Source organism: Anas acuta, chromosome 9 (assembly GCF_963932015.1).
Source record: "Anas acuta chromosome 9, bAnaAcu1.1, whole genome shotgun sequence".
In the NCBI taxonomy this organism is placed as follows: Eukaryota; Metazoa; Chordata; class Aves; order Anseriformes; family Anatidae; genus Anas; species Anas acuta.
This window is the reverse complement of record NC_088987.1, coordinates 25,251,493-25,272,547: the sequence shown is the minus strand read 5'-3', so window position 1 is coordinate 25,272,547 and position 21,055 is coordinate 25,251,493. Positions and strand designations below refer to the sequence as shown.

The window sequence follows — 21,055 nt, the reverse complement described above, 5'->3', positions numbered from 1 at the left end:
GTGCATGAGGAAGGAAAATAGTGTGAGGACAAGTCCTCAGGTTCCATTTGGGCCACTGGCTGCATTCTCATTCCCTTCAATGCCATCCAACGTCTGCATTCAGCTCAGTTTCTGGTGACTGGCTGTGGGGTAGGTTGTCTGCTGTGGGAATAAGCAGGCATATTGAAAGCTGTAATCAAAAACCAAACAAACTTTTCCTTATTTTTTCTTATTAACAGTTAATCTGTGGAAATAATAAATAATAGCAGAAGTTCAATCAGAAGTCTGTGGTTAGCTGGGACTGTTTAGTGTCATTCTGACAGCTACTTCTCAGTTTACCATGCTTTTAAACATTTCTTATGACTGTGCTCTTGCTGTGTGACAGAGGAGGAATCCAGACTGAAAACACTTTCAGCTGTGTAACATTTTAGTTCATCTCTCCAGTGATGAAGCATACTCCAGTGTGGTTTAAAGGCAAGCTAAATCCAGTCTCTTTTTTTGAAAATTGTATCCTGTTTATCCCCCCCATTTCTAGAGGTCTGGGAGAAATAACAGATACAACTACATAGCTTCTTTATTGCACCTGAATGTGTCCATGTGCCTTCTCCCCTCCAGGCATCTGCCCAAGCCTATGCCTTGGATTAAAGTCACACAGACAACTGCCAAGGTTACCTGGCTTTCCCTAGAGAACTGTGATATCTGTCTTTGACAGTGTGTATATATTTGTCTTTAAAATCCATGGAGGTGTTCCTATTAGATTTCCAGTTCCCAAAGCTTTTCCATAGCCTCTAGCAATTTGATCATTTGTTTGCTGGAAACCTTTGGTGTATTACTTTGCAATAAGACTGTTTCCTATAGACACTAGGACATGGATCAAACCATCTTTGAAGAACCAGTCATTTATTTACCATTATAAGCAGCTAGTTTTACAGATAGGCATAGGATTCAATGGCATAACATGATGCTGTGTGCAGATATTGTTTGACTTTCACAGCTTATGCCTACCCCAGAGAAGTCCCCGGCAGTTGAATCCGAGGGCTAAATGTCAGCTCCCATGTGGCTGTAATCAACAGCCTCATTTTTGGCTGCTCTAAAGCTACTGTGCTGGTGCCCGTAACTCCTGGTAGGAATTACGTAGTAATCTGTCAGTGTTCACTCACAATAAATAAGAACCATGTAGGTGTGTGAGGACTGCAGCACTTGGCCTGTTCCTTTCTCAAGGTATGAGCAGAGAGGTCACCACAACTTAGTGCAGTCCTGCCATGGCAGCACAGGCTGAGACTTCACCATGCAAATCAGTGCAAACAAAGGTTCTGCCTTATGGCTCTTATTTCTGAAAATAAATATTTGTGATACAGTCAGATCCATGATAGTAGCAGCACAAAAGGAGTGAAGTGTTTTGATAAACATTCATTGGGTTTCTTAATGTGTTGCCTGAGCTCTATATGCAATGTTGTCTTTCACAACTTGAGAACTAAAAGGTTTCCTAGTTTGCACGTAAAAATGAATTCTGCTTGTCACTGGATATACTTTTCTTGGCCGAACATGTGCTCTCAGGCTTGTTTTCAAAACAGAACAGCTGTTTTGTGAATGTAACTATCTGAAAGCTGTCTGGAATAATTGCACTGTAGTAACTTCAGCACCATCATATCTGGCATGAAGCTCTGAAGAGATTCTTTTTCTTCCCATGCCTTCCTGTTGAACCTCAGTATAGGGTTTGTGTTCCGTTTTCACACAGACTGCCTCTGCTCGCAGGAGCGGGTGCCAGGCATGGTGACCCCTGCAGTGACAGCTGTGGTGGGCTGCAGGCCCTGCTGGGCAGCCTGTGTGGGCAGGGCAGTGGCTGCCTGCTGCGTTTGTGGTTTTGCCTGTATTTTTGTATTTTGAGGGTGCTGTTATAGTTGGAGAGCACTGCCATGTGCACATCTGTCCCTCCTTATGGGGGCCAGTCAGACAGAAGCTAGATAGCTCAAGTCTTGGGTGTAAGACTGTGCAGCAGAGCTCCTGTGGGAAGGCCTCTGGGTGGAGGGCACGGTGGGGGTTTGTGTCCAAGCTGAGTGGCAAAGCAGAGCTGTATTGCCTCAGCTGGAGGCCATCACGGTGTTTCTGTGGAGGCTGAGAATTTTGTAGCTCACCTACTGGGGAGTACCTGGCCACAGTGGTTGCTGGGGGTCTGAGAAACTGGCTAACAGTGCACAGATATACTCTGCTATGTCTTCTCTGTGCCCACTTTTTTACAGGATAAAAGCGTGTCTTTTCGGCTCCTTTATTTGAAACAGGCCAGACTGTGCACAAAAGCAACCAACCAAGAACCAAAACAAACAACCACTAAGACTAATTAGTCTACTTAGAGTTTGAGATTATTTACAGACTCTAAATAAAATTTCTAAATACTCTAAATAATGTAATTACAATTCTGCTGCACGTAAAAAATATTTAAGTACCACATGCAGGTAAAGGTCTGTGGCAGTGCAGCATAGACATTGAAATAATGCATTTTAAATCTCTTCATCTGTTTTAAAAAAAAAAACAACAACACACAAACATCAACAAAAAACATTTGCAAGTATGCTGAAAAGAAAGCATTTCCAAAGTAAACAGAACCTTTATAAAAATAGCTTCCTGTTTATTTTGTGAATGTTTGTAAAACTGTCACAGGCAGTCTATTTAGATGGCTTCATTCACTATGAGCGTCATACTGATTCTTTCATTTTCATGTCAATATAACTCAAGTAACATACCAGACTGCACAGTGAGTCTTGAAATGCATGAACAGTGTGTAGGTGGAATTACTGTGGGTCTCATTTAAAATAGAGTAACAGTATCACATATAGAATGCTAAATTATTTTGTATTTGCCAGACAGTACTTGTATATTTAATACTGTCTCTATTAGACTTAGCTACTGTGGGGGATAAAATAGATCTGATGCAGTCCAAATCTTATCACTTATATCATGTAGTCAAGTTCTGGTTTTGAGATCCTTGCTCTTTGCATTGCTCAGGAAGTTCCACTGAAGACTAGGACTAGACGGAAAAATGTCTACCGCTACCAAATTTTGCAGTTACAGTCAGTGCTTTTCTGTTCATCTAGGAAACTGTCAGTAATGGATTCACTCGGCTTGGTAGTGCAGTCTGGTATGATCAGATTTTCCTTTATCTGTTCCATAGTGAAAAATCCTACCTTCTGTAATCAGTTCTGTTTTAGCCATAATCTAAGATATCATGTTCTTCCACTATTCTGTGGTGATTCCTGTAGAATTACTTTAGATTGTGACCTTTAAAAGAATGTAATGAACTATTATTGCTGTGCTTATGTCTGTGAGTCAGTGTGAGTATATTGTGCTGGAATCCTCTGTGAGGGTTCTGCTGCCCTTCTGAGGTGTACTCATGGGATTTTGTTCTGATTCTTGCTTACAAAAGGCTCCTAGCTCTCATGGAAAAAAGATGGTGTAATACACCTTTTAAAACTGTCTTCTCCAAATTTTTGGGTGTCCAGGTTGAGTTGATTGAAGCATTTTAAATATTGCCAGTTTCTTTGCTGTGTACTCTGTTACAGGAGTATCAGTCTGGTTGGCAGAGCCAGCAGGTAAAATCTTCTCTAGGACCAGTCAGTGAGTGGTGTGTCCCCACAAAAGCTGGGTGGGAAGAATATGGAAGAAGTCCCCAAAATCATGAATGAGGGGAGGGCAGGTAGCGCTGTCTGCAGCTGAACTTGGGCAGTGCCAGTGCAAAGCTGCAAAAGGTCTATTCGGAACAAGCAAAATTGTGGTTTTTATGGAGTAGGTACTGGGCATGTGTGGTTGTCATTGTTTAAAGATTACATCAGTTTGGTGAATGACTAGGTAAGAGCAAGGTGAAGAAATGGATCAAGTGGTTCAGGGTATAGAGAAACCACATCCAGGTCACAAAAACCTACAAACTGAGACTGGTAGAGAAAGCATCATATATACATACCATATATTTACTGAAAGGGTTGTGCAGCATTGGAATAAGTTGCCCAGGGAAGTGGTTGACCACCATCACTGGAGGGCTTCAAGAAACATGTGCATGTAGAACTTAGTGGCATGGTTTAGTTGAGATGAGCTCTTGTGTATCTGAGGGCTGCAAAGTCTGCAAGAGTGGAAGAGACCGAAGGGTTAATACAAATGTTTTTCACAGCAGCCACCTCTAGCAGGTGTTACTGTGCTAGTGAGGATCAACCCAGAGGATGTTTTATAGGGAAGTGAGGCAACAACAGGCACTGTGACTAGGGCCGCTGTTACTTGAACTCGGGCCAAATGGGAGAGCTGCAATGTGCTCTGGGATTCAGGCAGGTCTGATTTAAAAACTTGATGTTGGATAGGGGTCCTGTATCTTTGATAGTTTCCAATTATGCAGTATATTGCATAAGGTATGGAACATTGTCCAGTCATTTAATTGGGAAAATATCAAGCTGTTATGTGGGAATTCATGGCCTCACTTGAACTATGTCAAAAGCCCTAGGATATGCAAAAGCCCTAGGATATGAAAAGGAAGTTGATTGCATGGCCACTTGCTTGCATGCAGTTAAGAGGTCAAAATTACACCTGGTATAACCTGCAGACATCAGATTCTGAATAAAACAAATAAAAAAAAAAACACACACGTGCTCTTGTCTCCGATCAAGGACACGCAACCTGCTAGGGGACTGGTTTCCTCTGCTCACTGCTGGGTGAAGTCCTCTGGTACCATTCAGTCCTGTGACAGGATTAGCTCAGATGGAGAAGTAATAAACTACTTTTGTTTCAAAGATTCCTTCCTGTCCAGCAGTCATACTAGCTTTGTCTTTATCTCTTGAGCCAGTTGTTTACAGAGCAGATGTTACTTTGCTTCCTCTTCCTGAGGATAATTTTAAATGCAATGTTCTTGTCTGTCCTGCCTGTAATATGACAGCATGTTTGCCTCATCTCTTTGAATCAGATGCAGGTGAGTTGTAAAGCCCCTTGATCTGGTGCTGTACAGCGTGCTTTTGTTATAACTGTGGCCTGAAAGCTTATTAATGTGTTCCTTCCTTTTGTCTTACAGATAAACTCCTAGTTTTTACTGTAGCAACTAAAGAAACTGATGGCTTTCACCGCTTCATGCAAACTGCAAGGCACTTCAACTACACAGTGAAGGTACTGTATGTTCTCATGCCAGTTATTCATACTGCACAGCCTTTAAGATGGCACAGTAGTAGATGAAGGTGTATTGGCTTGGGCATGCTCTGGGATAAGGTAAGACAGTCACAGAGCCCTGCTGGTGGCCCTGCTGCCTGTGCTCTGGGGGGTGCTTCTTCTACTGCCTTAGGAACTTTTTTTGTAGGTTAGTAAATACCATGGCCAGTGTCTACAGTTGCTTGTAAGCTCTGTTGTGATTTATCATGTAGCCTTGCTTTTCAGTGCTCCTTGTTTTGTTTGAGCAGGTGCGTGACTGCTTCTGGAAGTTGCAGTGGCAGCACAAAAGGCTTTGGGTATCCCTGTCCTCCTTAACCAAGGCTGGGGCCCTGCTGTGGGGAAGGAGGGAGGGTCACGACTGCAAGTTTCCTTGTGCTTCCTGAGAACTTGTAGTTCTCAGAGAGCACAAAATGTTTCTGTCATTCTTCCCAGCCCTTTATGCCTTGTTCTGCATTTCCATATGTCACATATTGAGGTTGGCCTTGACGTGACCTTGGGGGCAAAAAGGAAAGCACTAACCTCCTTGTAAACTTCTATACAAATTGGTTCTGCAAGAGAAAATCCAGGAATATTCAGATCATGTTGTGATAACTTTCCACTTGCTTACCACAGTGTCTAAACTTTAAGACATGATTTGGGTCTCTGAAGTTTAATATCAGATGCTGAACTTGGAGGACTGAGAGAACCTTTCCTAATATGTTAATGCAGTGCTGAAGCACCTGGGACGCCTGGGCTCTGGGTATGCTGATTAGTTTTGCAGGTTGTCTGAAACACTATGCAGTGCAGTTCTTGCATATACTAGGAGTTCAAAAAATCTTCTGTTCTTTATGCTCAAAACCCACAAAAGGTTTAAGGTGTAATAGGTTATAAGACCTGGCTAGGGGATAATTTTGTTTATCAGATTTTAGCTGCACTCTGTAAATTGAGAAATCCATCCTTTTTATAAAAGTGTTCTGGAGGGATTTTGGGAAGACTGGAGCTTGGGTTTTTATTAATAATATTCTGATCCAACCCCTCTTATGCTTCCTGTTTCTAAAACAATTACATTGTCTTTTAAAGGTCTTATTCAGAATGTTTTTTCTAATACAAACTTTAAACAGTTATTCAGTTTCTTTTTCTGAAGAAGGCATGCTCACTTCTTATTTGGTTAAGAAATGTGTCTCATGTTTTTGCAGTGATGTCATTGTGCTGAATGCTGCTTCAGACATGAAAAACTTATGATGCTGGAAATGCTGGCTTGATGTGCTTTAATGTGTTGCTTCTGCTTTAACATCTGTTTTCAATAAGGATCTACTTTAAAAAGCCTCTTGTTTTTGGTACCAGCAAAAAGCACTTTTTCCTTATTCCAGGTACTTGGAAAAGGCGAAGAGTGGAGAGGTGGTGAGCTGGCTAACTCTATTGGTGGAGGGCAGAAAGTTCGACTGCTGAAAGAAGGCATAGAAAGCTATGCTGATCAAGAGGACTTGATTGTCATGTTTGTCGAATGGTGAGCAAACCTGGTGTGTTGCCTTTACATTTTAGTCTGGGTAGTCACTCAAAAGTAGCTGATGTGACATGCTGAAAGTTGCATGCTGCTTCTCCCTCTCTCTGTTTGAGTTTGCTTCTATTTTTCTCCATTCATAAAAATAGATTGTGCTTGGAGCAGTCATCTATTTTTTTGGTATTTTTAAAGGATTTACAGATGTAAGAGTTTCTCATAGTTCTGCTGCCTTGAGGCAGTGGAAAAAGTTGTTGGAGCTGACAGGCTTTGAGGCAACCATGTATCCTTCCCCTGTTCCCCTGTTGTAATGCAGGATGTGGCTGTGAGCTATGAGTGAGGGGTGGCAAAAGCAGCTCCAGAAATCAAGTGCTCAGCATCAGAGCGTGATCTTGATCCGTGAAGTATCGATGATGTGGAGGAAACTAGAAAATGGGCTCTTGAGGAAAGCACTTATGGAGACATCTTCTATGCTAGAGAACTGAAACAGACTCTGTGCCAGATAGGTCCCCCGTGCCTGTGCTGCCTGTGTGGTGGAAGCATGGATGGAGAGTGCTGCAGGGCTATGCCTGAACCTCCTCACTAGAGGCCTGATAGCTTTCTTTCTGCCTCAGAAAACAGGGAGCACAAATGTGTTCAAAACCAGATTTTTTTTTTCCATAGCTTCTCTGCCTTTTTTTCCCCCCATCCTGTTCTCTTGCTCCTGTGATAAGAGCATGATTTGAGGGGCTAAGAACTCAGCTCAGGCCATCACCGAGGTCTTCCATGCCAGAGTGGGCTCATAGCACTGAAGGAATACTACAGGAGGCTGCAGGGCCAGGCCCTGAATGAGAGGCATGCAACCCTGAGCACAGCCAGCCAGCTCTTTGGGGGCAGCTGAGTGCAAGCCTGGAGCTCTGTGCATGGTTGGTGCTCTGTTACTGACTTGTTTTGAGGTGTCTGCTTCTGGATTTCTCTTCAGCACTTAACTTGCCTCTCCATTTGGTAGCTCAAGAATTTGAGGGACCCTTTTGCAATTCAGAAGCTGGTCAGGATCTGTTCAGCAAACTTCTTCACAAGGAAAAAGTGGTCTGACAGTACTATTTAATGAAAAGTTCACTTGTCGCTTAGCCGAAGTTAAAGTTGGAGTAGCCTATTAAACTGGCAGCAGTTTTAAAGATGCAATTCATTTTTTCTTTTTAAACTTAGCCTCTTGTGATAAGTAGGAGGTAGTTAGAAAGCCTATGTTTAAGTCATCTTAATCACTTTATGAACAAGCTTTATATGGGAAATGGTTTAAATATCTTATATTATTTTTACAAGTGACTTTAAAAATAGCATACAGTTTAGAGCTATATGTTCATTTTCTTCAATTATTTTCTTTGACTTGATTAGCAGTTTTGCATTCAATATGTGGAAATCAAGTATCTTTCATAAAGTAAATATTACATGTTTATACTGTTCTACTGATCTTCCAAAACTTGACACGCATTTAAGTGTAATCTTGACGATTTTGTTCTTTACGAGACTCAGATGAATCAAATGTTTCCAGAATGATTGCTATGTACTCTGACTTTTGTTTTGAAACTTTTATCATGATGCCTCAATATTTTCTCTCTATATGGCAAAAGATGCAAATTTATCAGTTTCTGTATAGCTGAAATTCTTCTCCAACATAATTTATTCTCTTTGGGGTGGGCTGTTAGATAGGGATGGATGAGAGTGTACAGAGGACTACGTGTGTTGAAGTACAGATGCCATAATCTTTCTTTCCATGAAAATTTGCAATTTCAGGCTTCCACATTCTTGAAGACAACAATCCCATGCATATATTGACTTAAAGCTAGTGGAACAGCCTCCAAATAAGGGGGAAGGAGAGTTTTCTTTCTGATTCTAGCCTTATGTTTTAATTGTAATGAGTGTTTTAATTTTTAGGAATCTTGGTTTTTAATTTAAATATTGGGAAACAGCACTAAATTTGGAAATGTCAAATATAATGAACTCCCTTTCTTTTTCAAGTATTTTCATTATATTAATTGTCAGGCATCTGAAATATTAAACTGAGGGGTGGGAAGGAAACATCTGGTTTACTTACTGTAACTAAGCAAGTCCTTTCTAGTGAGCTGTTTGTTTAAATGTAGCTTCTTGCCATTTTCTGAGCTGTGTTTTTTTTAGATGGCTCGCAAATCTGAAAATAGTTTGAACTTACTCAGTTCCTTAGTGAATGGTTTATGTCTAGGTGCAGATAGCAAAACACTCTGCCTGCAGATGGAATAATATTTAAATTAAGCTTGTTTTGGCATGAGCTAACTGCTGGTTTACTTTAGAGCATTTCAGATTGAACTGGCTAAGGGCCAGTGTAGACTGGACTGAAATGGTTGGTGCTGTGGCTGCTCACCCAGAACTCCCACAGCTATTGGCTTGGGTCATGGAAGATTTCTGAAATCTCAATCGCTTTTTCAAACATTCCTTAGGAAGTGAAGGGTAACCATTTGGAGATGCAGAAAATGCTAGTCAGGTGTGGTTCTGGTGGAGAAACAGCAAGGTGGCTGTGGGGCCTAATAGTCCATGTAAGTAATACAAAATGTGAGACAGGAATTGCCAATGCGCATGGTTACCAGCAAGCCCCCTCTTGCTTGTAGTTTGAGCTCTTAACTTGCAGCCCAAATAGTAACAAATCCTTACTGTTGTAAAAGCTGTAGGTGCAAAAGTCACATGTTCAGTTCTGGTTGTGGCTGCAAAACAGGAGGGAAGGATGAAGGATTCCAGCCCTGAACATCTGCCATCTGGGAGCTTCAGGAAATGGGGCTGGAGTTCTGGAAACTCTTTCCCCTCTGCTCTCCGCCACCCCCCCCCCCCCGCCTTCTAGTTAATCAGGATTTATGAAGAATAAATAAGAGTATGTGAGCTCTTCCAGCTTGCTAGGACAGCCTGCTTCTTGCTGGATATAACTCTCTCCTTTGGCCAGTTCTGATCTGCTCAAAATTAGACCACAAGTCATGTGCACACTCCTTCCCTAGAAAGAGTGTCAGCTCTCCTGGGACCCATTTTGCAAGGATCTTAGTAGCCTAAACCTGAGGTGGGTCCTCTCTTTATGGCAGGAGTTAAGTGCTGGATACACTTAACGTAATCTGATGTAGCAGATAAACAAGACAAGTGGTTGCTATATCAGTTTTAGCTTGGTTCTAGAAGTTTTCCTGTTGCCTGGAGAGAAAATGCTGTAAAGCAGCTGGTGAGGGATTGGCAGCAAGGGGCAGGAGGTGGAGGCACTGCCTGGGGAGGGAGTGTGGAATAAGCGTGCAGGTTACAGCTTTACTTGCCCTCATTGACAAACAGAAGGCCATGATCCTTGTGGGTCCCTTCCAACTTGGGACATTCTATGATCTTAAAATCATTGGAAAACATAAGTACATGGTGGATTCATGCTCTTGCATAATATCCCTTAGTTTGTAAAGTTTACAATAATGGCTGATAGAGTTTATCTGTTCTGAGCTGAACTCTGTGCTGTGCTTTGTATTAACTGTGCTGCATTAAGTAGCACATCCCCTTCCCAAGCAGACACTGCGGCTAGCCCAGCGTGTTGCACAGCTTTGGCTCTTTTCCAGAATGACACATCTTGGGAAGCAATGTTCTAGGGATATTTTGTGCCTGCCTGCAGTGCCTGCCTGCAGTACCTCTAACCTGATCAAAGAGGAGAAGCACAGCCTGCCTGCCACAAGCTATTAAGTTAAAGCCTCAGACAAATCTGTGTTATTGTCTCCTGTTTCTTCCTTGATCTTCGTGCTCATTCTGGTTTTGATTGGGCTACACCAATTGAATGGGAAAGGGAGGGAAGTATTTTTCTGTATATTTTGGGCTGAAATAGGCATTTTTGTAAAACTGGGAAGTTCCAAAATGTACATTATACTTTTTTCATACATTCTTCTGCCAAAGTTACAGAAAAACAAAAGTTTGCAGAAAACCACTTGCTTTATATAGACTACATAATACACTTCCTCTCCAGGGCTCATGCTTTGCTCTGTGGTGGAGATCTGTTGCATTTGTAATCCAGCTGTTCAGTTTTCTTAGTCCAATTGTATAAAATCCCCTTTGAAGAAAGGGCTTTTGAAAATTCAGAACTGTAATAAACAAGTACTAGAAGGCAGGAAGGGTTGGTCTCTTGGCACTATTGCTGAGTAATACATTGCAATGCAAAATGCAAAAAGTTTTGTTTACTGCTGGAGTGGGTACTACTGTCCTTCCTTTCAACCCAGCTCAAATACTTAGAACAAGATCTTGATCAAGGTCAGACCTGTACCTTTCTTCTGCTCTATTCCAGGATTGCTGATTTTTGGTGACTAAGATTGTGGAATAAGAATGCCCACATGTTGCTGCTGAGACAGTAACATTAAATTAGTCTATGTTCAGGTTCCAATATTTGTCATTGAATGCTATGTGAAACGAATCTTGAAGTGGTTTGTGCATTCATGCTTTTATATGTACTATCAAGTACAAAGGAGAGTTATACTGTAATCATTTATACTCATTTCGATTTTTTCAGTGCTGTTAATTTAGATTTGATTCAACAACATGTAACTGCTAGGTTTGTGGTACTACATGACCTTTTGCTAAACCTGTGTGTATCTTTTATTTTGGTTTAGTGCTGATCTCTAGATATGGATAACTACTGTTTTTAGGCATGACTTCTCCACCAGTAGATCTCATTGAGAGTTAGGAGTCAAATCTGACTAATGCATAAAAGCAGGTGATGTTTTTTTATAAATAGATACTCTGAAGTTTAGAGTCTTCTGAAGTATTCAGTGCATCAAAACCATTAAAGCGGAAATCTGTATACTGTCAGGATGCAGCACAGTTGAAGTTTGTGGATAACTAGATTGTGTTGAGAAACAAGAGTACATGCTCAAAAAGACTTCCTAGAAGAGAGTCTGTGTCATTGTATTTTGGAACAAAATCATCTTGCATTTCCTGGGAAGTCACCTAAATCATTTTTCAGTCCTACTCTTTCACGTGTAAATATTTTGTTCTTTTAAACATAAGTTTTCTAAGGGGACAATATACTTAAACATTACTCAATACATGAAATCTAAAAGCCAGTTTCAGGTAGACAAACTCTGAAGGAAGAACATCCAAAATGTAGAAGGCTCAGAAAAATGAGTGTAAATAGAATAGGAAACTGTTAGATAAATAGTATTGAGGATTATTTTCTTAGAAGGGTGTAGGATTTTCACATAATACTTGCTGAGTATCATCATGTAGTTATTTCCTGAGTCACTTTTCATAATAAAATGGCTGTCTATATGATTTTAAAAAGTTAAATAATCCAATCCTTTTTATTTTAATGTTTCTGTGTTAAAAAACATTAATCTAATGGACATCTTTTCTGCATTTTCAGCTACAACGTTATCTTTGCAGGGGGGCCTGAAGAACTGCTAAGGAAATTTCAGGAGACGAATCATAAAGTGGTGTTTGCAGCAGATGGACTAATATGGCCAGATAAAAAGCTAGCTGACAAGTATCCTGTTGTCAGGAGTGGAAAACGATTCCTGAACTCAGGAGGCAAGTGTGATTTTTTTTGAACACATTGAACTCTTGAACTTGATGTTGATTCTCTTTGGCTGTCTGTTTTATGTATTTTTTTGTCTAGTTGTTCCTGAACTCCCCAAGAACAAATTGGAGATTGGATTTGCTGTTTACCACTTCCTGCCCCTTGAATGTCTGCTCATCTGTGCTCAGGAAAAGATTTCCTTCAAACTTTTAGGGTGTTTTTGGCAATACTGTTGTGAAAAGCACATAAATCAATTACAGTCTGGGGTGTAACTCTGCAATGCTATGCAGGGATCACCCAGTTGCAACCAACTGGATCTACTTCAGAAACAATTTAGGGGTACAAGCCAAAGTAGTACATGCTATCTGCAGGGGCATGTCATGAGCTGTATCACAGAACTCCCTGCTCTTGTTCTGAAGGATCTCTGTACCCTGGTGATGGTGCTGCCTGATGGTGCAGCACAGCTTGAGCCATTCATTCAAAGAGAAGTGTGGGTTACTCCCAGTTTATCTCAATGCAGTTTTAATTTTGCAGTCACTTTTTTTAAAATGCCAGCTTTTTTAATTTTGCAGCTGATTAACAGATGCATACATTGATGCTGACATTTACCTGCTACAGAGCATGGTAAATCACTCTGGATATGTGGTGCTGGGCACTGTGCAGATCTGGTTGTCCCCACATCTTTCTCCCTTTACCTCACCTATCATCTGTATCTTTCTGTTTTCACTTAAATGTAATGCATTTCATGTTTGAATTGTATTCCACTTGTACTTCTGTCAGGATTAGATTCAGGCTTCTCTGCCAGAAGGAAGTGATAAAAACAAAGCTTTTTTCCTACAGATGGGCTTCTTTCTTGGGAGCAGTAGTAGCCCAGTCTTATGCTGTGGAGCTCACAGGACCATCTAAGGCACATCTCTATTTCCTATTTTTCCCCTTAAAATAGTGTTAGTATAAAAATAACCCTTAATTATGAACTCTTTAAAACAAAACTAATGTATGTTGCTGAGCCAAGTTGTGTAAGCTTCTTTTCCTCTGCTGGCACCAGAAGTCTGAATGAAGTCTCTGACTGCTGGATAACATTGGCAGAGTAGTGCTTTTTATGAAAACAATTTGTGTGATATTGCAGGATTTATTGGTTATGCTCCATATATAAATCGTATTGTGCAGCAATGGAATCTGCAGGATAATGACGACGACCAGTTGTTTTACACCAAAATCTATGTTGACCCATTGACACGGGTAGGTAGTGACTGGCTTTCTCACTTTCTGCTTGAAATAGCATGCTACTCCTTACGAAACATCAGGAGATAAAAATAAAAGGAGCGCTGTCTCCTTTTCTGAATGCCATGTTGCCAGTCTTGTTTGTTCACTGGAGGCTCCTACTGTCAGAGTGATGAACAGGCTTCTGAAGGGTCATGACTTGAAATATTTCAGGCTGCCAGCAGATCCTGGCAGGCTGTACTTTGTTGTTAGAACTAATAGCTCTGAGGTATGTGATCAGGAACATTCATCTCAATGAGGGTCCCGTGTACTCTGCAGTTTGACAGTTGGAGAATGTGGCATTTTTCCAGAGTGTTACTAAACTACTTGCTGATTTAGTGTTGTTTGAATTTTGGCTTGCTGCCATTTCAGTTTCTGCCTGCAACTGCCTCTGGCTCCTCAGCTTTTTATGCAGATACTTTCTATAAGACTGCATCATAAATTGTGGGGTGATACCCCTTTGAGCCATAGCTTAACAAAGGTCTTTGCCAAGTGGCATAGCATTACAGTATGGCAGGTTAGAAACATGGCCCTGATACTGGAAAAAGAGTTAAGTCTCTTTAATGATGTTTTGATGCAAAAGGACTTTTTACAAGCTGATATTGCAGTATTTTGAGAGTGTCTTAAGCACACAATTGCTCAAAATCAGATACCAAGTCTTCGAAATACATGTGTTTTTCTGTTAAGTTCTATAAAGTTGTTCCTGCAGTGTAGAGCACGTGTACGTGCAGGTACAGAAGTGTTTGAACTGTCTTTATGCAAGCTAAGTCAGATGCTAGATGTACAATTGAAAAGACAGGGAGTAGATACACTAGAGCTGACTCTGCACTGAAGTCAGAAGTAATAACAATTGTCTGAACAGAGTATTGTAGACAAAGTGTGTTCCTCTGCACAGAGCACCACTGCACTGTGCTTCAAAACACCTCTGTAGTTCTGGCTTGGGGTGTGATGCCCTGTATTAGCACTGATTCTCTGTATCATTATGTCCAGAGCAGTAGAATACATAAGGAAATCTTGGATGATTCAAAGCAGTCATATCTAAATAAGTGCCTTAAAATCTCTTTTAAAGGCTATGTATTTTTATTAACATCTTGAAACTTTAGAACAAGGTACACTAAATAGGAATGCAGGTAGATATAATAACTTGTTACTAGGAGCATGTTTTAAAGTCAGTGGTATTTTCTGTTCTGATATGATACTTATGTTTGATTCTTCTATTTTTTAAAAACTGAAATGCAATGATTTTGTTAAGAAGTGCCAGTAAGTTTTGTTGCTTGTCCAAGAATTGTAAATATCCTTTAAGATAAGATGCAGATTTTCTTTGGCTTATTGCCGAATTGTAGGCTCTTTGGAGAGTTATCTTTATTGTTCAAGTCTAGATAAGTTTTATATACACAAAAGCTTTATTGCTATAGAACTGCAAAACTTAACAGTAGAAAATCAAGAATTAAATCTGAGAGCTAAGTATGCAAAGTAGTTTAACACAATTACTTGCTGTCACTGTAATGTGCCTGTAGTGTGACAGTAAAAGTGTTGACTTTTAGAATACCTCAGCATCTTTGCTACTTTTATTTCAGGAACAAATAAACATTACTTTGGACCACAAATGTACCATTTTCCAGACTCTAAATGGGGCTATTGGTAAGCGTATGATATGCATATTGTATTTCATTAAATGTGTTATTAACACTTTCTTTGCTTTACCATGAACATAGTTCCTTTGCTTCTTTGTTTCAAAGAAATATTTGTATGGGTAAACCAGATGACCATATTAATCACAGGTCTTCTATTAGTTGATTGTTTCAACTGACAAAATAATGACTTAAAATAGGAAAATTTTAAATAAATGAAATTAACAATCAATATAAAGTTAGGGAAACTTTTTCCATCAGCCTTTCACAAACTTAATTACAACAGTAAGGATGGTAATTAAAATTGCATTCTCGATGTTATATCATTCCACATTCATTTCAATATATGCAATTTCCTTTCTTTAATTGTCTTGAATTAAAATTGAAAACTACATTTGTACTAACTTCCTTCCTTATGTTTATCCTCCAATTATAGAACAGCTTTATATTCAGTTCATATCTAAAATAACCATGAAGTTTCTTTATAAATAGCTCTTGGACAAAATTAGTTTTTTAATCAGGCTTTATTCAAATTTTGAAAGCTGCTGATGGCAAACTCTGAAGCTTAATGTAGCCTTATTTGGTGTAAAGAACTTAGAGTTGAAGATCTGGTTAAAAACTGAAAAACTTTCAGATTAACTTCCAGATAAAGTAACATTAAAAATGATAGCTACAGTAGGACATACTGTATTGGCAAGAACTTAAAGAAATCTGATTTTTTTTAGCTTTTTATAAACTTTTTACAGTATGTTCCTTATTAATTTGCAGATGAAGTTCTTCTGAAATTTGAAGAAGGAAAAGTAAGAGCAAGGAATTCTGCATATGAGACATTACCGGTCACTGTTCTTGGAAATGGTCCAACTAAAGTGAGTGACAGTTGGGTTTTGGTTTTGTGCAAAGACAGCAATTTTGTTTCAGGCAAAATCAATGGAAGAATCTGAAGCAGTTGTAGCACACCACTACTGCTCACTTCCAATTAATGTTAATAAAATTTGCAGGGATAAACCATTCTACCAGCAGTCTCTGTCATGTCATTCTGTTGTCACTAACTTGACATCACTGCTGGAACAGCTCACTTTGCTTCCAAATTCATTGAGCATGAGATATTAGAAGCAAATAAGCTGATGCTAGTTTTCTCGCTATCACAAAATAATTCTTGAAGATAGTGAGGAATTTTTACCTGTTTATTAAATGGTAATCAGAGTAAGTTTTGAAGGGAAGAAAAGTCTAAGCAAGAGCTGCAGACTGGGGTACAAAACAGCAATTGTCTGATCCTACCACAGACCTGCTTCTGTGAGTGTGTATACACACACTAAAAATATACTGCATATAGGTGCATACATACAGCTCACATTTGTTGCATCTTCAGTGACACTGATTACTATCTTCAATGTAACCATGACTCACTAGTTCTCGGACCATGTTTCTGCCATATGAAATATCTGATTTGACGTTCTCCCCACTTACAGGGATTTGGTGGTCCAAAGGACCAGGCGTAGTTCTTTTGGGAGAAATGGCCACATCTTGGTTGTATAGCAGCTGCATTTTTTGAAGCATGTGGCTATTATCTCTAATAGCCTAAAGAGCCTATTAGAAGGGTTGGGCACCACAACTTTCTAAGTTCTTCTGAATGCACATTCCTTAATGTAGCTCATTATTTTCAGAAAAATACTTCTAAAGAGAATGAAAGGTTCTTGAAACTCATATTCGTATCCCAACAAATGTTTTTTGTGTCCATCGTATTTCGTGTAATGAACTAGTGAATTTACTAATGTCATTATCTGTTTGGCTTATAATTTATTACTCAGTAGTGATGAAATATATTACCCGATATGGCTTCATATGTAGCTGTATGCTTATAGCTATATTGCTTCAGCTATTTTGCCTCAATTAGAGGCAGTTTGGTTCATCATTGGCTTTGTGGGGGTTTTCATGTTACCAGTGAAAGGAAAGATGCCGTGTTTTTCAGTGGGGCAAACAGCTTAGGCCGAAACTCCTTACACTAATCCACAAACTATGCTACATTAAACAAAACTCAATCTCTGCATGTAACTGTCATTTTTAAAACAAAATAAAATCTTACTAAATACCACTTTATCAGTCTGTGATTAGGTTCTTCTGTTTTAAGCACAGAATAGTATTAGAAAGACTAATAAAATGGTATTGGAAAAAGTTTTCACTAGTTAGTAAATAAACTAGCACTAAACTTATTCCCAGAATCAACTCCAAAAAGTTTTGTATTTATAAGAACTTTCTTGTAAGTAATCTGATTTGCAGATCAACAAATTGCACTGGTCAGAGATGCTTCTTTATTAAATAGAGACCAAATTATGTGACATCTAGTATTTTTTTGCCAAAATTTTTTAGACCTTGTTGTATATCTCTGAAACAATTCTATTTATAATCTGTCAATGGCTTTCAATGTACACAAACCTTCTGAAGTGTGATAAAATGCAGGCTGAATATTTGTCTGGACTGTGTCTGTGCAAAATGATAATCTATCCTTCCAGTTTTGATAAAAGCAGTAGACAAGCAGCCTTTCCTCAGGCATACTGGCTGTAGTATGAGATCCATTGCAAATAGTAGTAGAGAAGTGTGAAGCTCTGCACAAGTTTGTTGAATCCAGGAGGACAGGGCAGCCCAGGTAGTCCATGAACAGAAAAAGTACAGTTTGTTCTATGCCAATTCAAAATGTGTTAAGAAGGTAGATGCTGCTTTAAAACATTCCATTGGCTGGCTTCTGAATCTTGGTATAGTCTGCCAAAATATATCAGGAAATACACCTACATTTTCATGTGCTTTTCATATAGCCAGTCTGTGTGTTTTGTATTAAGGGTTGATTCTGATATTTGGGAAAAGAATTAGCTATAATAATCTTCTTAGTTTGAAATCATGCAGAGCAGCTTTTGAGAGCTAGATCTATAGTGTGTTTCTTGTACATCATACAAGCACTCTTGAAACAATTTGTTTAATTGAAACCATAAATTTAGGTATTAGGAGAATATCATTTCTGGTTTATAAATAAAAAAGAAAACTCTCTTACCAGGTATTTTTCGATGTTAGTTTGATTTTTAGATTAAAAAAACAGCCTATTGCCATTAGGTATGTGGGATTAAATGATTAAGCCTGAATTCTGTAAAAGGTACAGAATTAATGCATGTAACACTGATTACATGCACATCTCAGTAACCTGAATTGGTCATTTGTTTACCAGATTCACTTGAATTACTTGGGAAACTATATCCCCAATGCTTGGACACGGGAAACTGGATGCAGTATTTGTGACTTAGATTTACTAGATCTGTCAACAGTAAAGGTAAGAATACTTTCACTGGAGCAACACTATTTTGAAAGGTATATAGTCATTTCTAAAGCAAAATGTCTTCAGTATGCAGTATTACATTTTGTAGATACCTGGGGATATTTTGTCTGATATATGAAACTAGAAGGAAGGAATATTAGTTTACTGGAAATATCAATACTTCTAGAAATATTTTCAGTCATGCATTTTAATATAGATTTCCCAGATATTACTGAATCTAGTCCCTTCCCCCAAAAGCTTTCCAGATCCTTACTTCTGTTCATTGAGGATGAATGAATCACTTCTGAATCGTGCAAGATGCAAGTGAATAACTTGAATTTTTGGGAGGTATGGAAACTCCTTAGATCTTTCAGACTTTTAAATACCTTCACAAAAACAACAGCAAAACACTAGAATATGCGTCAGTTTAATAATTTGTTACAGACGGTAATTAACAGCTGCTATGTACTTGCAGTTGCTGTTTTCTGAGAGAGAGAAATAATCAGTTTCTTTGCCTTATGAAGGATGATACAGATATCTGTTTTCATTTTCATCAGATTTATTCCACATATATTGATATACAGATATTAGTGAAGTCTCAAATTCTCATAGGACAAACCTACCTAAATACATATGTGCATGTATCTGGTATTTGGGGACTTGTTTTAACTCTTTGGCTCCACGTATGACACCTCTAATGTCTTTGCACAGATTTCAGTTTGTATTAAGTAAACTTTAGGTAAACATTAGGATCTACAGTGTGGAAATATAAGGCTTGTACTTGAAAGAAAGTTCAGATTATTCTTAAAGCAGTTTCATTTTTTTGTCTGCAGTGAAGATGAGAATGAGAACAGTGTTTAGAGTTTTGTGAAGATTGAGGATAGCATGAAAGAAGTGGTGGCTGGTTTGGCCCTGAAAGTACAGGTGAAAATTTCTGGGCAATAAGAAGCTTATGAAAAAGAATATGAATTCAAAAATTACTGCTGAAATTGCAATCACTTTCAGATTCTTTTCACATATATATAATTTTGATTTGAAAATACAGTATTCTACTGATGTTCTGTTCAAATTGTTTGCACTTTCAGCTCTAACTTAAAGTTTTCCTCAGGAAGAGAGATTATCTCAGTTTTATCTGACAGTGCTGGCGGTTCAAACATGGCTGGGAAGTTTACCTTAAAGCCAGTAATGGGGAGTAACTTGCAATGATTTACTGGATAGCTTTGTATAGTTCAAGTACATCTACTTGGAATGTGTCTTCCTTACTGTAACTCATTCTTTGGATACTATACCTCACTTGCTCTGCCAGCAGAAATAGCAAGACTTTTCCCTGTTTTTTTGTGGAAGTGTTTACTTCTGGCTTTTCTGACTACAAGCAATATTTCATTTTCAGAACTCCCTTTCTGTTCTGGCCTGGCTGGTTGCTACTTAACAAGAAATCTCTCAGAAAAGAGCAATAGCAGCTCTGGTTTTGTTTGACTTTCTGCATTGATGCACTCATCTCCTGAGAACTTTTTTGGTTCTCTTCATAAGGAAGTACAGGATCAGATTTGTTGATATGTGATGGGCTTTGAGTTTCTTCAGATGAATTCTGGCATGGGTTCTTGACTTGATGAGCTTAGCTGTTGTTCCATTTTGGGTTGGGCCTTACTGACAGACCTCGACTGAAGTAGTACAAAACAGATGCACTCTGGTATAAAACAAGTAGCTGAAACAATACTGGTTTCCATTATGGCCACAAGGATATTCTTCCCTCTGTGAAGGTTGGGGTAATGTATGCAAGGCAGAGGTAGATAAAAGCATCATGGTGGGCTCTGCAGGTCAGTCTGCACTAGATGAGCAGAAGAGCCTAAGATGTACCTGGAGGCAGTTGGAGTAGGTGCCTTACTTAGTGGGATATAATTTTAGTAACCTAAATTAAATTGAATAACAAACTTAATGGCCCTAGAGCTACTTCTTAAATACTGACACTTGTTATTGATGTGGAGGCTTCCTGGTGTGAGCAGCAAGGATAACGTTGTTGTCACCTCTTGCTTCATTGGCACCTCCTGTCAAAAGGGCTCCTGGACTCTGTCTTCTGACTGCACAGAACACTGTCCTGCATTTCTTCCAAAAATCATCACAAGCTCACCTACTGCTAGTGGAAGAAGCGTACTTTAAAAGGTGAACATATGACCTTTATGAAAACGAGAAAATCTGTCAGAAAATATAGCATCCACCAGTATAGACTGGGTGCTTGCTGAGGCTTGTGTGTTTTGCTGGAGCATAACTGGGAAGAACCAAAACTTCAGACTTGATTTGCTGAAAGCTCTGGGTATTAAAATTGTTCATTCTGACCTCAGTGTGTAATCTGAATCTTATAAGCATGGTGACCCAGGGTCTAGATCAATGAACTCTGCTTTGAAGAGATAAAATGGGAAAACAGTTTGCAGGGATCTATGGTCTTTTATACATTAGATATATATGTGTAGACATTGGAGCCAAGTAGTTCATGCTTCAGTGTGTTGCAGGAGTATTAGTGACTCCTGCTTATCCCTATAACCTCTGCAGATCCAGCCTGAACCTGCTTCCTTCTCTAAAAAAAAAAAAAAGAGGGCAATGGTTTAGAATTGTTGTAGCAGTTCTATTATTGGTAACACATGTTTGTTCAGCTCAGTAAGTCTTATGGCAAGGCTTCATTGCTTGTGATCACCGGTATTGGTTACTCAGAC

At 39.1% G+C, this 21,055-nt stretch overlaps 1 protein-coding gene across 2 annotated transcripts in view; it reads left to right on the top strand.

Moving 5' to 3' along the window:
* Window positions 1-21,055, top strand: part of PLOD2 (procollagen-lysine,2-oxoglutarate 5-dioxygenase 2) — a 46,914-nt gene that overhangs the window by 8,177 nt on the left and 17,682 nt on the right. For both annotated transcript variants that reach the window (XM_068692250.1, XM_068692249.1), the window contains exons 2-8: window positions 5,024-5,115; window positions 6,504-6,640; window positions 12,003-12,166; window positions 13,282-13,394; window positions 14,993-15,056; window positions 15,815-15,912; window positions 18,261-18,362. In XM_068692250.1, the coding sequence (XP_068548351.1) occupies window positions 5,024-5,115; window positions 6,504-6,640; window positions 12,003-12,166; window positions 13,282-13,394; window positions 14,993-15,056; window positions 15,815-15,912; window positions 18,261-18,362 (770 nt within the window). The remainder of the gene's footprint in view (window positions 1-5,023; window positions 5,116-6,503; window positions 6,641-12,002; window positions 12,167-13,281; window positions 13,395-14,992; window positions 15,057-15,814; window positions 15,913-18,260; window positions 18,363-21,055) is intronic.